Source organism: Aulostomus chinensis, chromosome 21 (assembly GCF_037954235.1).
Source record: "Aulostomus chinensis isolate RoL2024-O1b breed Wild chromosome 21, RoL_Achi_v1.0, whole genome shotgun sequence".
Lineage (NCBI taxonomy): Eukaryota > Metazoa > Chordata > Actinopteri > Syngnathiformes > Aulostomidae > Aulostomus > Aulostomus chinensis.
This window is the reverse complement of record NC_141340.1, coordinates 4,777,988-4,794,844: the sequence shown is the minus strand read 5'-3', so window position 1 is coordinate 4,794,844 and position 16,857 is coordinate 4,777,988. Positions and strand designations below refer to the sequence as shown.

Sequence of the window (16,857 nt, the reverse complement as noted above, 5' to 3'; positions counted from 1 at the left end):
TTTTCTACCACTTATCCTGTTCAGGGTGGGGGGGGGGGGTGGAGTCTATCCCAGCAGCCTTCAGGTGAGAGGCGGGGTTCACCCTGGACAGGTCACCAGTCCATGGCAGGGCCAACACATATAGACAGACAACCATTGGCTCTCCCAGCCACACCTACGGTCAATTTAGAGTCTGGATTAACCTGGTCCCCCTTGATGTCTTTGGACTGTGGAGGAAGCTGGAGTACCAGAGAGAACCCAGCAGGAACAGGGAGAACATGGAGACTCACACAGAAAGATCCTGTGCTGGAGCCGGGGCTCAAACCTGGAACCTTCTTGCTGTGAGGCAACAGTGCTGACCACTGCACCACCGTGCCACCCTGGCAAAAAGGTTGTGGGATTCAAATCCAGCGGCCTTTGCGTGGCCTTCTGTGTGGACAAACAAGCAAAGGGGAAAATCAGAGGTACAACTGTGACCTGCCCAGGATGTACCTCACCCCTCGGCCAATGACGAGCTTCAGCCCCCGACCGCGGCCATCACCGGGATATGAAGTGCAGACAATGGACGGACATGTTTCCATGTTCAAAGTCAAAGTCAAAGTCAAATTTATTTATATAGCACGTTTCACACACAAGGCACTTCAAGGTTTGTTGGCTGGCTGGGTCCGGTGGAGGTTGCGTGTTCTCCAATTTGCCCATAAGCAAGAATGTGAGTGAAATGTGTGAAAGACAGTGGATGGACTGTTTAGTATAAAACATGAAAGATACATTTGAAAGGTGTTTCCAGCTGAACGTCAACTGATCTGCACCAGAATAAACCAACTGTAGGTGTGAAAACACCCTCATACAGGAGCAAACGTCTGCATGCTACCAAAAGACCATGGGGTACGTATACTTCACTGTTTTTCTCTTCTACTTAAAGTCTTCCAATTTAACAATTTCAGCTCTAGATTTATTTTATCTATCAGTCTGTCCGTGATCCTAATCTAATGTGTGAAAAGGAGCCACAAAGGTGGGCTATATCTCAGCTTTAGACCGACAGACTCTCGTTCAAACAGCAAATCCCACTGAGGGCACAGTAGCTGCCGAAATCCCCGACTTCAACACCAAGATTGAAGCAAAATATACAGATCACATAGGTCTGCAGGCATGAAAGCGTGAGGAGAATCCCTGAAAGTGTGGTGAGACATCGCTCGGCGCATGAGCTCTCGTCCCCAGAGCAAACTTTAATCACAATTAGAATCCCGGCGGTCAAACCTACTGGCAAAATGCCTTCTGAAGACATTAAATAGAGAGTCAAACGGCCTGGAAAAGGTCTCACTTTTTTAAAACTGGACTTTCATTCTTCTTGGATAAAGATACATCAGGAGAGAGAACTTCTGTCATCGTACCATTATTAAACATGTACATTTAAAGCAAAAATATTCAGGAGAGGTGCGTTGGATTTGCAGGAATTCAGCTTCAGCTGGCAGCAGACTCCATCATTCCAGCATTTCCTGGCGTGATGGAGAACCTGGGGTGGCTAAATTACCTGTCAAACCGGTGTTGTGGTCTCACTGGAAACGTGGCGTCAAGAAGCTACAAGCTTCAGTGTATCTGGTGTAATACTTGAGTCGGACAAGAAGTCTTAATTCCACTCTTTTTGTTTCTACCTCGCTAGTTGCACCTTGGCATCTGTATATTAATAGTATTGTTTGCAGAACATTAACTTTCGTTGGCCGTGGAAACAGCTTGGTCAGAATAGGGTCATTTTTGGAATAAAGGCAAACACCAGAATAACGGTTAGTCGTTAATGATGTGTAGTTGCTTTAGTTTGGGGGCATGAAAGACAGTTTGGGGGTTTGCTGCTGTTTACGCGCGAGTGAGTACAAACCAAATCTGGATATTAAAAACAGAAATTTTCACCATAAATACCTGAAAACCCCAAAAATGAGGGCGTTATTGTTCCGTGGTGGGTTCTAATCTCCCCACAGATGTGAGAGGCTCATCCCACATAAAACAATTTAGCAACAACGACTCAGGTTTAAATGATTATAAAGCAATAAAAACATATTTAATTTGCTTTTAGAACTTTCAAATATTGCAGCACTTTCAAATTTGCTATTCAAGCTTTGCTTTGAATAGTTCACAATGTCTCTATTGACAGGGAAAATAAGCTGAAAAGCCTTAATCCTTGAAAAGCATATTTCATTAAAATGTCCTTCTATAAAGCCGGTAATGTATTCACTTTAAAAAGGTGGAATGAGAAGCGGTGGCGAGGAGAGGAGTCTATCTCCGCCGAGTCTTTGGAACGTTTATTTCTGGGGTCGATACTGTGGCAACTGCTGCGATCTGAATTGGTTGCGAAGGCAAATCTGCATAGGCAAACACACTCCGACGACGCTCTTTCCTGCACAGATAAACACACTGATTCTTATTTCTGTCGCAGGGAGAGGTGCAGGTGCTGTAACCTTTTGCTGGCGGTCCTGTCAGAGTGAAAAACTCAGCTGTGCGGCAGGAATGACATACTGCAAATAGGCCTTCAGCTTCTCATTGGTATTCAGCGAGCCCGACACTTCTCTCTTCGCCCTCAACTCACGCACTCACACACACTCACACACACACACACTCACACACACATACTCCATTCCACTTCCCTGCTTGTCATAGTGCATATTGATAAAGCCACCCGGAGCGCCATCTTGTGGACACCACTGGTGGTTGTTGAAAACATCACGTCCCACTGTATTAAATCTAGAGGCTGACAAATCGTCTTTGCTGGAGAGTAAAAGGGAGCTTTGCTTCTCTGTTAGAGACATAAATTATCATAATCAATGTGCACTTTCCACCATAAAAAAACAGCTTCACTTATCTTGTCTGTGTCTCTCTGGGCATTTGGCTAAGTACAGAGTTCATTTTGGCACTAACGAGACTCAAATGTTCACCAACAGTCTGACAGATTTTGTCGGTTTAAAAAAAAAAAATCAAACAGACAAAAACGGAGCAAAAACTGTGACGTTTACAATAAAATTTTGTCGACTCAGGCCTCGCTTCTACACACGTACACCTGGACACTACAATTTTGGTGTATGATACAGACGAGAGCCTGCATGGTGATAGAAGCACCTGCTGATTAGCCAGGGGCGAGAGGCTGACGTTTACCAACACCTAGAAGTGGGGAACATTGGCACAGAACACTTAGCAATAGCATGTTAGCTCATTTTTGCTTTCATGGTCCAATCCATGAAAAACTACTTAAAAAAGAAAGAAAAAAAGTCTTCATTTTGGGCCAGGCTAAGCAAAGTAAATGTGCCAACCAACTCTCTTTGGCGTGACACACTCACTTCCATCCTGCTACAGGCTCAATCAGATTACATTCACATTTCGACGCGCGCTCGTGCTGTTATATCCCTCTGAGTGGCGGTGCAGCGCCGGCTCCATTGTGTTGTCATCTGGATCAAAGTAGGAATCACCTGATACCTGAACACAGCACCTGTCACACTCTCCTCCCCAGTCGTCTCCTATGGAAACACACCGCCGCCGTACCTCGTATTAATCCATCAGTCAAGTCGGCATCAGCTGAAGGGCTTTCAGGGAGAGCCGTCGCGTCCGTTCCCTGTGATGCTGCTGAGGAAAGTTGCCATTTACAGCTTCTAATCATGCTAAAGGTTGGCTTTATTCAGTACACGTATATTTATACGCGGTCTTTGGAAGATCATTCAGTGAAAGAACCAGTAAAACAATGTCAAAAATGCTGTTTTACTGCAAGAGTTGAAATTAAAAAGTCATTTTTAATCAAGTACCTTCCTCAACTACAATGTCAAGGCATATTCACTGAAGTACTTGACCCTTGGAGCAAAACGGATCGAACACAAACTCCATTTAACTTTGACTTGAAGGAAGTGTGTACTTCCTCCATCACTGCTGTGGCTTGACAACAATGGATATTTGATATTCAACAGGAACAGTGATCGTCACTCCAGCATCTCCACTCAAGGATTTAACTCGCAGGTCAAGTCTCAAGTCATGAGTCCGCGTCTCCAGTCTCTATGAGGGGAGCTCGGAGGATTGAGAGGTGAGTGTGCGCCTCTGGTGAGTCTAAAGCTTGTCCTGAGCCCTCACGTCCACAGAACTGCCAGTGCAGCTTGAAGCTCTTCACCAGAACTCCCTGGACTGGAAATCTTCCCCGGAGTGGATAAAGCCTGTCAGTCAAAGCTCTGCTGCCGTGATGTTCACCTTCAAAATCTCATCCGCTGCCTCAGAACAGGATGTCAACGCAGTTGAGCGCCGGTTCATTTACCCCACACCATACTGGCGCTTTCACCTTGATCCAGATTTATCGACCAACTAACTCAGACGGAGGACGCCGTGGAGACAAGCAATCAGCTGGGCCGCGGTGCACCCAGGCCTCTGATGTCAAGTTGCTCCAGCTGGATGCAGCAGCAGCAGCATACTGATAAAAACCGAGCTGGAAAATCTGTACTCCACTTGCAGGAGCCCTGACGGCGATGACAGCGTCAGGGGCGGAACGGAGCTTCTAACGTAGCAGAAACTGAGCGTGTGTGACACTACGGACCTTGGATTAACACCTGGATTAAGATATTAATGACTAATATTCAACTATTTCTTGAATATCTCTACATGTGGGAAAATCTTAATTTTCTGAAGTTTTAGTATGACAGCATCTACGTGAAATATGTCTTCCTTTTAAACTTGTATAAAGCAGAGGAAGCATCAGGTACGAAGTATCGTCAAGCTTTTCCAGGGCCTTCCAGCTATGGTCTACAAAAAAAAATGTCAAAAGGTTTTTGTTTCTGCATGAATTTTCTATACTTTTCCTCATTTTTATCGATTCTTCATTGGTCAGACATGGTTACAATTTCCCACCATACCTGTGTAAAATGTATCAATCCCAAAACTGCCAGAAAAAAAAAAAAAAAAGAGAAGGCGTAGTTGCGCTGAGGAATGGCCATCATATACTTCCCTCATAATGTGCGACGCACTTCCGTCACTTCCGTAAATTTGAAATTATCTACCAGACTAAAACCCACTCGGCACACAGAGTTGAGCTGCATCTCGAGTCAATGTTAAGGCTCAGGTCGAATTTTGCACTTTAATGCGGCGCACACTTCTGATGAACCCCTTTTTAAATGCAGACAGATTAAAGATTATGAAGAGCCGACACTCATTTAAACATGTTTTTAATAATGCACGTCTATCAGTTCCTTCCTTGTTCAACAGAAATGAATGTTGACCGCTCAGAAACACAAAAACGAGACTGAAATCACTCAAATGTGAGGTTTTAGAGCTCCTAATTCATGATTTTGTTTCAGAGGGAAAACGACTTAACAGGAGGTTTCCACTGTCGTCTGACATCAACAACAAATCAACGCACAAGAAAATAACTAGCTGATAAACAGTTATTTGAAGCCCCGACGGAGAGCAGAACGTCTCCTGATTAAAGAGTATTCATCAGAAAAACAGAGAAATATCCTGGCATTCCTTGACTCAATATCACAACTGACAGCTCTTACCATTAAATACACCAGGAGCTTTAATCACTACCCGTCGGTCACTGCCCTTCCCCTCATCATCCCTCCAACATGAGCAAAGACCAGTGGATGCTCGTTTCAGTCCATCTTTCTTGGTCCGTCACAGCTGGGAGAAGAGTTGAGCAGCATTATCAACGTTCACAGATTCCTTCGGCGTCTCTCTCACCCCCTAGCGAGACAAAAGTAATGAAACCTAGCAGGAGCTGTAGATTTTTGGGGAGAAATGTGTGTATTTACCATCCTCCCCAGATTCCGACAAGAAGATAGATGCCACTCACGCCTCATTAGGGAGCTGACACACAGAAACCTGAAGAATGCCAGTTAGCTTAGCACAATGAATGGTAGTGAATGGTAAGTGTTAGCAAACTACTTGTGGGTCCTCCTCAAGTGTTGCCTGGTTGAACTAGCTCAGGGTTCAAGATCTTGAACCCCTCCTCTCTAACAAAGTCGGCCATGATCAGCAGCAGCAGTCGCTCAGTTTGGGTGGTTAAAGTTTAGAAAAAATGTGATCACATGTCATAATTGTTGGGTAATTATCAAATGCTATGACCAACCCCAGATACAGTGAGCATACAAAGACTAATGTCAAGAAATGGGTATTTGACGACCCTGAACAGGAGCATGCTAACACTTACCATCCACCACCATTCTATATGCTAAGCTAACTAGAAGTCGGCTGGGCTCTTCAGGTCTCAGCTCCCCAACAAAGCACAGAGGAGACACACCTGTGTCACCGCCACCGCACCTGCGTTTGTTTCTTCGGTTCAGGAGCGACAGATTTGGAAATGCTCTTCACGTCCCTCTGAACCTCGGTGAAGATTTGGTTGAGGTTCTCCACCTTCTCATTTTTCACCACGTTGATCTGTGACACACACACACACACACACACACCTCAGTCTGTATCTTCCTCAATGAAGACTCAACTGATCACATGATCTTCACTTCAAACATCAGTCTCTAATGATCAGTGTTGCCATAGTTTGTTGTCCCCATTCAAAATACATTTTTCTCGATAGCGCTTGTTTTGTGACACCACAAACAATGATTGTGCACCTTTTAATGACATGAAGCAGGCACAGTAACAGCGTTGTTTTCTTTGTCCCTGCAACAGCAGGTATGGCTGCTAGGAGGGAATGTGTACAAGTGAAGAATCAAAGCTGCGAGGGCTCTTACACGCTTGAGTGATGTCGTGACAGGTTTGGCTTTGTTCTTCAGCTTCGAGTGCTTGTTCGCCACTTGAAAGACGTTCTTCTGCTTCTTCCCTCTTTGTTTATTCTTGGCCATGTTACCTGAGGAGAGAAGGCCAATCAGTGCCGATGCCCTCCTGGGGAATGTTTCATTGCCAAAATGCGGTTCGTGTTTCATCATCTAATGTTGGAGTTTCCTCGCTCCGACAGAAAAGCTCGCCGCTCTGCTGCGTTAAGGAATCACTGGTTGGAGGGATTCTGATTATAAATAATGCACAAAATAAATGAGGTTTTTTTTCAAACAGCTTCCTTTTCTGTCAGCAGTGCTTGGGATTTTACCGGTATTGCAAATTCATGTGCATATTCTAATGTGCATTTCTTTTTTTAATCATATGGATGTTTTAATTTAGTATTCATAAAGAACAATGATTAATTTTCCATTGTCTTCAATTAACATAATTGTATGATATAAATGAATGCATAATATTTGAGATATCAAAAGTTGTTTTAATTAATTGAGGCCCTAGGTCCCTATGCAAGCTATCGAGAAAAAAAAGAAACTGAATTTTGCAGCATATGAAAGACAAAATAAATGTTAGCGTACTGTGATAATTGGTGGAAAAATAAAATTCAAGAAGCCATAAAAAATTATACAGTAATTATTTTAATTATATTAATCTGGTGTGGTAATAGCTGATATTGATTTTGAGTCAGTAGGTCACATGACCTGGAAACTTATTTCAATATAAATATCATTATAATAATTATTTATAATGCAGCCCGAATACATACTAGCATCTTATCTATTATTCAATTTCCATATAAATAACTTATATTTTCCAGATGATGGATTATGAGAACTCTTTCGTCTCATTCAAACTGTAATTTATTGATGGTCCCTAACTGAAACGCCTGTGGTTGAGAGCGAGTGTTCGGTTCTCCGTTAGCCGGACCCTGACTGCCGAACCAGGGTGAAACCGAGCAGGAGAAGCCGCCAGGGCCCATGACGGCCAAAGTAAACTAGCTTCACCGTGGTGTTAGCTCGACATGCTAACCGTAAGCTACATATGAGCGAAACATATTCTCGTCGTTCTTCCGGTTTAGCTGGTTCCTTTAATTTGCTGAAGCGGTTTAAGCAAAGCGGGACTCCGTCAGATACACGGTCCTAAAAGACGTAACTGTAAAGCCCCTTAAAACACACCTTGGTGGAGGAGATATTAGGTGTTGGTGCCCTCATGTGCTGCCACAAAATAAAACAAACGTGATTTCATCTACGTCATACGCGAGCGACGCCGTCGCACCAATAACACGTATGTGATTTTTTTGGCCTTTTCCCACTGGAAGCCCTCCTATCACCGTATACAATAACCGACATTATAACTTGTTTTATTGTTGTTTCTCCTGCTGCGGCTTTCCTGTGGGAGGGGGAAAAAAATCTAAGTGTTAGTGCTGCAGTTTTGCGGACTTACAGCAGATGGCGCCATTCTACTGCGACCTGCGTGTACCGGGCTGCCGCTGACTGCACCTGTATCAGTTCCCATCACTGTCACTGCGTTGGAAGGTTCACGTATCACTAGAGGGATAAAACTCTACGGTGGAATCTAACCTTAACCGCCCCGTGGTCATCGGATTAAATTCATTATTAATCCAATAAAGAAGAGATCCTCTGCTCCATTTAGGTAGATCCGCCCGGAGTGATCAACTGGATCTTCCGTGCTCCGTCCCAGCAGAGCAACATCGAGGCTTTTTTTTTTAATTAATTTTATTGTGTACACCTGAAAACTGCTCTTTTTGTTGTTGTTGCTGTCTTTAATGACTTTCCCCCTCTCATTCTTTTTGAAGCTGTAACTGGTGAACGATCTGTTAGAATGTTAGAATATGATTGGTCTGTTCCAGTTGTTGTTGATCTGCTGCAGCATCGTTAGTGACACACAATCAGCTGATTTTCTTGTTTTGTTTTGTTTTGTTTTACTTTGTGTTAAAAGAAGGAGCCCAAGAGAAGAATTCGTCTAGAACTTCAGAGCCATTTTCAATAAAATGCTATTTTACCGCTTCAATTTTATTCGATTCGTGTGCATTTTTGCTTCTTTTTTTTTTTTTTTTTTTTTTTTTTTACATGAATCCGACCTCAGAGGGACGCGTGCGTCGCCTTCAGAAGGCAGTTGTTCGCACAGGAACCGCGTAAATCACCAGGAAAAAAACAACATCAGCACCGAATTCCACTCTCAGACGTTTACAGGTGATTCCTGGGCGCAATCAGCTTCACCAGTAACGACGTCTTAACCTTTTTATTGTTATCACGATAACAGGACAACTTCCGGCCGCTACACTACCGACTGTAGTTGTAAATCCGTCTGCTCAGCGCGTTCTGGAGGGGGGGGGGGGTGACAGAGATAGAGAGAGGGAGGAGAGAGAGAGAAAGAGAGAGATGGAGAGAGAGAAACAGAGAGAGGGAAGGATAGAGAGGGTGGGGGAGAGATAGAGAGGGTGGGGGAGAGAGAGAGAGAGAGTGGGAGAGAGAGAGATCATTGATCCACAGTGTTGCAGCGCTGCGTCTCCTCTAAACTCCTCCCGCTCATTGCGCGGAGTGGACAGCACCAGTCTGGCACACACACCTACACACCCGCAAACACACACACCTACACACACACACACACTTTCACAATCATACACACACACACACGGGCGCGCGCGTTCGCACTCACACGCACCGCACCAGGGGGCCCCTATATAAGCTCCGCAGCTGTCAGGTGAAGGGCACTGGCTGCCTTGCGCCCGGGACTGGACTCGCTATAGGAGGGGAATCCGGCTCTGAACATCCAGAGATCCAACATGTCTTGGGGCTACGCAGCGAACAACGGTGAGGCTTTCTACGGCAGACCGAGGTGTCTTACTGGGATTGCACCAGTGGCGTGTGTGTGTGTGTGTGTGTGTGTGTGTGTGGGTGCTGAGGGATGACACATACACAACGCATTTTACGCAGAAGCGCAATTTATGATCAGAAATGAAACCAATTTCACGATTATTTAATAATCATTATCATCATCATCCTAGGACCCGACAAGTGGGCTGATAATTTCCCCATCGCCAACGGACCCCGCCAGTCTCCCATTGACATCGTGCCCAGTGCAGCATCGTACGACGGGGGGCTGAAGCCGCTCGTCCTCAAGTACGACCCCTCCACCTGCCTGGACATCCTCAACAACGGACATTCCTTCCAAGTGACCTTCATAGACGACAACGACAGCTCAAGTCAGTGCCTCCACGTTTATTTGATTTCAGTTAATGAACGGCGGCTGACGGCGATTTAACGGTGCGGGACAACCGATTCCACATTTCTGCCTGCAGCTCAGATTAAAAAAACAAAAAACAGAAACAGGTTCACTTGTTTTATTCCGTAGTTTTTCCTCTCCCTTTGGCGCGTCTTTCCATGCCAGGCTGGGGTTCTCGGCAGGCTGGAGGAGCTTTCATTCAAGAAACAAAGAACGCACGTAGCTCGTGATTGAATTGGTAACGCAACCCTGGGTGACGCTTTCCCACGCCGACGCGTTTCTGCTGCTGGTGAGGTCAAGAGAGCAACTACAAAAAAAGAAAAAAAAGATTACTCTCCAAACAAACCCGGACTTAGTTAACTATTAATGGGCAAAAGGTGCGCGGGATTGTGTGTGGCTGACATATAAAAGAAGGTTGTTTAATTTTACTTCTTTTTTTTTAATAAAATGTAGAAAGAAAACGTCAGGTTGTAATCGGGTTGCGCGCTGTTTTCCCTCACGGTTCGAGTTCAGGCAAAGATCTGGACTCTGCTCCTTCATGCTGCATTTTATTTTTCAGATCTCAACAATTTTTAGTTTTTCTTTAGTCGTCAGCTTGTCCCCACCCGGTCGAGCATAATGCATGTTTACATAATCAGTGCAACTGGGTTACTTAACGATTGGTACATAAAGGCAAAATGTCACCTATTTCATTAAAAAAAAATCGAATTATTAGACCTGTAAGTCAAACCCGCTTGTGTTTGTGCTGAAAACAAACAATTTTAAAGAAAATGACGCTCACTATTTCAAGTGTGGGATGTTTTTCGATGTAAACATCAAGGTGATACAATGGTGCATCAGCGACAGGTACGTCAGAGTTATACAAGTGCATCAAGATTATCCTACACCAGCCTCTACTCCTACCTTGATAGCTCTCAGCAATGATTTTCCACTGCGCGGTTCTGAGTAAAGAACAAGCTCTCAGTCTGCATCACGCATCATGTGAAAAAAAGATGAATATTACAACTTCCTGTTCAGTCAGAAAAGACACATCTCCCCGTGGATCATGTGACGACTGTTAGAGGCCGGTGTTGATAAGGTGGCACCAGAAATAGAAGGACATACAGGATTATCTGCTCCTGTAAATAGATGCATGATGTAATAAGGAGGGAGGCCGGATGGTCACAATACCTGGACATCATCTAAGCCTGGATGCAGCCTCCAGGTGGACACAACAGGATCCGAGTCCCTGAAACAGGAAGTCTGCTACTGTGCTGATGCACTTATTCATCTGCCAGAAAAGATCCTCTGAGGAAGATGATTCAGACGCCGCTGTGAATCACTCTGTCACTGCTCCCACGTTCAGCTCAGCTCACGCCGGCCGACTGGCTTTTCTTTCCTGCAGCTCTGACCGAGGGGCCCATCTCAGGGACCTACAGGCTCAAGCAGTTCCACTTCCACTGGGGAGCTTCTGACGATAAAGGCTCGGAACACACCGTAGCCAGCACCAAGTACCCCGCTGAGGTGAGGACTCTCCCTCCTGCCAAAAAACTCCTCACACAGCTCACGCATGTAACGTGTTTCTCATGATAGACTGGAGTTCTATTAGTTTTGGGGAACATTTGGCTGCACTAAAGCCAAAAATAATCTAATCCGTGGGATTAAATTTAATGGATGAAGGAGAAAAGCACTTAGATTCAATTAGGACCCCCCCCCACACACACACACACACACACACACACACACAAATAAAAATACTGTTAATTTATGCCATTTCCATCCAAAAATGTTTTTCACATCATGGTGTTTGTCTCCTCTCAGCCAGCATGTTTATTTATACCTCACATCAGTGTTGCAGTCTAACATTAGACGTAAAATATGACTTATGGATTCCACTAAACGGGGAAATGGACAGTTTTATTTCAAGTAAATGATCCCTGCTGATGAAGTTGTATTTGTATAGCGCTACATGTGTAATATCTACCTTTTTAAAAGCACGTTTTATGCAAAATAAACTAAATATTTCAAATGCACCCAAGCGTATACTTCACTACCTGTAGAGATTCAGAGAGAAACAGATGATTTCTTCTCCAGCAAAAATGTCAGAAAGTAAGGATTTCCAACTGAAGATGTGAATATTAATATTTTGTTTGAATGCCTGTGTTTATTCTCTGATTCACCTCCAGCTCCATCTGGTGCACTGGAACACCAAGTACCCCAGCTTCGGAGAAGCCGCTAGCAAACCAGATGGACTCGCTGTTGTCGGAGTTTTCCTGAAGGTCTGGATCGACCGTGGCCTAACACATTGGGGGCCGTATTTTAACTGCATTCGATTGATATTAAAGTTTATGTTCACACTAAATCGTCGATGTTTTCGCGTGTTTTCAGATCGGTAGCGACAACCCAAACCTCCAGAAGATCCTGGATGCTTTTGATTCCATCAAGGCCAAAGTATGTTGCCGTGACAACCCTATTTTTCCTGCACTGAAGTGATATAACCTGCTCCTCACTCACTACTCCCATTGTGTTCAGGGCAAGCAAACCACTTTTGCTAACTTCGACCCTTCCACCTTGCTCCCCGGTTGCCTTGACTACTGGACGTACGACGGCTCTCTAACCACGCCCCCTCTGCTGGAGAGCGTAACCTGGATCGTCTGCAAAGAGCCCATCAGCGTCAGCTCTGCACAGGTACGACTGCTCCGACAGGGATTTGACTCTCACCCCTTGCTGGATGTGTGCCCAACGTCTAGAATAGCTCTTTCAGCAAATCAGCTCTTTTTACATTCATCCAAATCAAGGACTTAATTGTTCAGATTAGCGGTGCAGCTGAAAGGAGAAGAAGAAACCTTTGTGAGAGGAGGAAAGGCAATACAGCCACCTAGTTCTCACTTGACCGGCTGGGAGGACAAATGAGTTCACACAGCTGCTGGTGATGCTCGTCAGTACGGGGCAGCCAACAGGGAATGTTTATCTGATCAGTTTGACAAGATGGGGATTTAGACTATGATTCCAGCCACGACTGAGTCAAGATAGCTGCCATTTCCTGTATTTACAGTGTACTTTATACTATACGATTACACCCAATCCTACTACAACCCATTCATCTAAATAAACTGGCTCCAGTTTGCCGGGGTGGTTCAAGTCTGGAGGCAGTGGGGCAGCCTAAGGTGGGCCAAGACCACTTCAGGAGAGCCCTGGCCAGAAAATGAATTAACTTCCAAATGTATGTAAATTATGTTACGGCACAATGCTGTTTTTTTCTACTACAATGAGATGAAAACTAGCTAAAATGGATAAATTCAAACAAAGCAACCCATAACTGTACCCAAGCATTCTTGTACACCAAGTAGATAGAAAAAGCTTAAAGTTATATGGTGGTAAACCTGGTCAGATGTTCATTCATAGAGGCGAGGCGGTGACTAAAGGGTTAACATGTGAGGACGTAACCTTTGGACTTGGTCCCATGAAAGACCAGGGACTCAAAGAACTCAATACATGTCATTAGTTATTGATTAGTCAACAGCTAACACACATAAATCATAACTCTGTCCCTCTGGTTGGAGTGTGTACATTACTGGCTGAAGTTGGGTAATTGTACCAATACATTATCCAGAGTTAATGACACATCCCTTAAACAGGTCACCTGATCCCATCCTGTTATTTCAGGCTCGTTTTTCTTGCCCTGCCTGACTAATAGTTCAACATATTTTCCCTTATTTGCTTTCTTGTGTTTGGTAGGAAGCTGGATGGCCACGTTAACATCAGTTAAGAATGGAGGTACAGCCTGTTTGCTTAGCTTAGCTTAGCTTACTTTAGCATAGCTTATCATAACTAAGGACGTAAGGCAGAGGGAAAGAACCAGCATTTGATCTGAACAAAAACGTCTCAAAAGCTCACAAATGTTCATGCTATATCTCATTTGATTAACAGTACCAAACCTGAGAGTACAATCAACCTTTATTGATTAAATAATTAAAGAATTTTTAGTGGTAGCAAGCAGATTTGTCCTTTTGGGGGGGGGGGGGCCTTAAGTTAAGAGTGGAGTGGAGAGAAAATATATTTTTGAGGCTTCAAGATATAACTTGTACCATCAATTTTTTTTTTTTTAATTCATGGCGACAAGTCAAATAGGACATATCATTTCTCTTTAGCCATTCCAGGTTCAGCTAAGCTAAGCTAAACTAAGCTAGGCTAACCAACGTAAACCGTGGCGCTCCGTTATGCTGCCTGCTGAATCAGGGTTGTTAGTTTAAATCTCCATGCCCCTTCTGTCTCTGTTGGGCGTCCCTCCAGACACCATTGGCAGCCGCCGCTAGGCGAGGAGCCCTGGGGAGAGACAGTTCACCATAGTAGCCCCTTTATGCTACAGTGACTCACTGTTGCACACTGGAGAACAAAATAGTCAAATCCAATTTTATTCATATAATCCAAAAAAACAAATCACAGTTGGGCTCAGGGGGGTTGACAATCTGTACAAGTTACAACACCGTCGGTCCTTAGAGCCTTGACTAGAGCATGAAAACCCTTTTAACAGGGAAACATGGACAAAATCCACAGAGGAGGATCTCTCGCTCTCTCTCAGTCCCACAAGCACAGAGACGATGAACAGAGTCACATGGCATCTAATATAAACAACCTCAGACGAACATGTCTGATACGTGGGTTTGTGTAAATGGTGTCACCGCTAAGGATATTAAACCCGAGTCTCTGGATTCCCAGCAGCGGGAGTATTGACAGGTTCGGTGAGTGACAGTCACAGCAGGTCGGCGCGGCTCACTAACCCCACAACTGCTGTCTGCCCTTTCACAGATGGCCAAATTCCGCAGCCTGCTCTTCTCCGTGGAGGGTGAGGCCGAGTGCTGCATGGTGGACAACTACCGCCCTCCCCAGCCGCTCAAGGGTCGCCGTGTCCGTGCTTCCTTCCAGTGATCCCCCTCCCCCTCTTTCACCCTTTTTAGCCTGCTGCCCGCCCCCCCCCCATCCCCCGGACCTTCCATTTTAGTCAGTTACCTCTATTGCAGTGAGCCACAGAAAACATATCCGTCCAATTTTAAATGAAATTCCCGTGGCCCGTTGCTAAGTGTGGGATTGTAGGATCTCTGTCTCTATGTGTGTGATAAACCAGCAGAGAAGCCCTGTCGTAATTTATGCTATATAACAACACTTCACGGTGGTGGCGGCACGTTTACCAGGATTTTGCATCTGTTGTCATGGTTCGTCGCCTCCAAAACGCCACAATACTGAAAAATAATAGTCAAAATGGTGCTCGGGAGCCAGCAGGAAGCTGCTGTAGCAGCCAAGGGGAAGGACGAAGCAATATCTTAATCTGAGTGAGGTGCAGAGGAAACATGTCTGCATGTTCACACACACACACACACACACACACACACACACACACACACACACACACACACACACACACACTCTCGCTGCCAGTCTGGCTGTAATCTCCAACCGGCTTGCAGCTTCTCCATCACAGCAGCTTAACGAAACACTGCAGCCGCCTCCATCAGACCCCGATTGACTCAGAAAATCCCCCTCTGGCACACACACACACTCACGACTTCGCACGCACACGGACGTGACGCCTACGGCTCTGACCTGCTTATTGATCTGCATCCAGCAGCAAAGAGGACAGCTCGATACCTAGCATCCTGACAACGGCTTCTCTTTAATCATGTGATTGTCGTCCCGTGTTGTGGTTTTTACTATGATTGTCTCTTCTTTTTTTTTTAAACCTGACAGCTTATATAAATAAGTCTTACGTGATTCCCCGATTATTGTTTTGTTACCAAAAGCTCCTGTGTATTAGTGATAACAGCAATAGAAAGAATTGATTCTCCTTGTCGGAATGAAAATGTCGAGTGCTAATGCTTCAAACGCACAATCGATGCCATAGCGGCTAATGCACAAAGCCAAGGAAGAATTAAACCTGCCAAGGAGAAAAAGAAGCTGCCAACAGATAAGATTATAGCGTCCGACTGATGTCAGCAGGCCCAGCAGGACAATAATTAACAAAAGACCGTGTGAGAAGTATTTATGAAACAATAGCAGCCTGTTCCCATAACGGACTGTAACTAACCTTTAAAAAATGCCTTATGCCAATCGCTGTTAGGGCCATCCAGGATTATGTCTTGCTGTCATTCTATTTTGGAAGTGGACATTTTACTAGTTGAATAAATATATTTTAAGATTAACATGTGTGCGGTGTTTTCTGTGATTATACAGGGATGGTTCTATCACCAGGAACCTTCTTTTGAAGGTACTGGTAGGGTTTGTTTTTTTTTTTTAATTTTTGGTACTTTTATCACAGCCTGCGATAAGAAGTACTTGAAGGTATCCTTCAACGAACCGATGCCAACTATTCTCCTGTCGAAAAAGTCATTCATGGCATAATTTTTCTTCTATTAAAAAGTGTAAAAAAAAAAAAAAAAGCTCCCAAAGATCTGAACGCCACACAAAAGGTTCATCAACAGCAGCGCTTCAACCTCTTTGACTTCTCACCCCTCTTGCAAGCCTTTGGCAGGAACACGAGAGAGATTTTAATCGACTCCACCTTCTCTCCGAGGTGTTAACTCGGTTCTTCAACCATGTGTCTGCACGTGCGCCGTAAAATACCAACACAACACACAGAATCAACGAGACAGGCCTAATAAGAACTGTTGTATTCAAATTGTAGTGGTTTGTTAAGGGTCAAACAATCACTCTCAACCCAGTGAAACCAGTTCAGACGTGTGGTATTTTACATTTTGCTAACCGAGGCTAAATATCCTTCACACTGAGTTAGCTCTCCAGCATTTATCCAGACACTTTTGTCAGAGGAACAACAAGGAGGAGAGTTTTGGCATCCGTGTTTCAGCCGCCCACGTTGCCCATAGCAACAGCGCACTCATGATTCAACCTCTTCTA

The 16,857-nt window shown here is 44.6% G+C and overlaps 2 protein-coding genes across 4 annotated transcripts; one reads left to right on the top strand and one right to left on the bottom strand.

Annotated features, from left to right (window-relative positions):
• Nucleotides 1–5,142: 5,142 nt before the first annotated feature.
• Nucleotides 5,143–11,026, bottom strand: rbis (ribosomal biogenesis factor). 3 transcript variants are annotated; one of them, XM_086190799.1, is made up of 4 exons: nt 10,873–11,026; nt 6,684–6,799; nt 6,256–6,372; nt 5,143–5,679 (listed from the first exon to the last, which is right to left on the bottom strand). In XM_086190799.1, exons 2-4 carry the CDS (start codon nt 6,792–6,794, stop codon nt 5,611–5,613), a joined length of 297 nt encoding a protein of 98 aa, XP_086046925.1. In that variant the 5' UTR covers nt 6,795–6,799; nt 10,873–11,026; the 3' UTR covers nt 5,143–5,610. The 3 variants fall into 3 exon arrangements, with proteins under 3 accessions (XP_086046925.1, XP_086046926.1, XP_086046924.1); XM_086190800.1 differs by lacking the exon at nt 10,873–11,026 and adding an exon at nt 7,899–8,042 and having other exon boundaries at nt 6,236–6,372; XM_086190798.1 differs by lacking the exon at nt 10,873–11,026 and adding an exon at nt 7,899–8,042.
• On the top strand, nt 9,311–16,145 carry LOC147241418 (carbonic anhydrase 1). The gene is made up of 7 exons (XM_086190796.1): nt 9,311–9,557; nt 9,752–9,949; nt 11,354–11,472; nt 12,135–12,227; nt 12,337–12,399; nt 12,481–12,636; nt 14,758–16,145. Exons 1-7 carry the CDS (start codon nt 9,530–9,532, stop codon nt 14,875–14,877), a joined length of 777 nt encoding a protein of 258 aa, XP_086046922.1. The 5' UTR covers nt 9,311–9,529; the 3' UTR covers nt 14,878–16,145.
• Nucleotides 16,146–16,857: the final 712 nt, after the last annotated feature.

Excerpts from the sequence above, each read along its gene's own strand:
- LOC147241418 (XM_086190796.1), top strand. The coding sequence starts at position 9,530 with ATGTCTTGGGGCTACGCAGCGAACAACG. Across the intron at positions 12,400-12,480 it reads TTGATTCCATCAAGGCCAAA|GGCAAGCAAACCACTTTTGC; the intron begins GTATGTTGCCGT and ends CATTGTGTTCAG. Across the intron at positions 12,637-14,757 it reads TCAGCGTCAGCTCTGCACAG|ATGGCCAAATTCCGCAGCCT; the intron begins GTACGACTGCTC and ends GCCCTTTCACAG.
- rbis (XM_086190799.1), bottom strand. The coding sequence starts at position 6,794 with ATGGCCAAGAATAAACAAAGAGGGAAGAAGCAGAAGAACGTCTTTCAA. Across the intron at positions 6,373-6,683 it reads TCACGACATCACTCAAGCGT|ATCAACGTGGTGAAAAATGA; the intron begins GTAAGAGCCCTC and ends TGTGTGTCACAG. Across the intron at positions 5,680-6,255 it reads AACCGAAGAAACAAACGCAG|GGGGTGAGAGAGACGCCGAA; the intron begins GTGCGGTGGCGG and ends TTGTCTCGCTAG.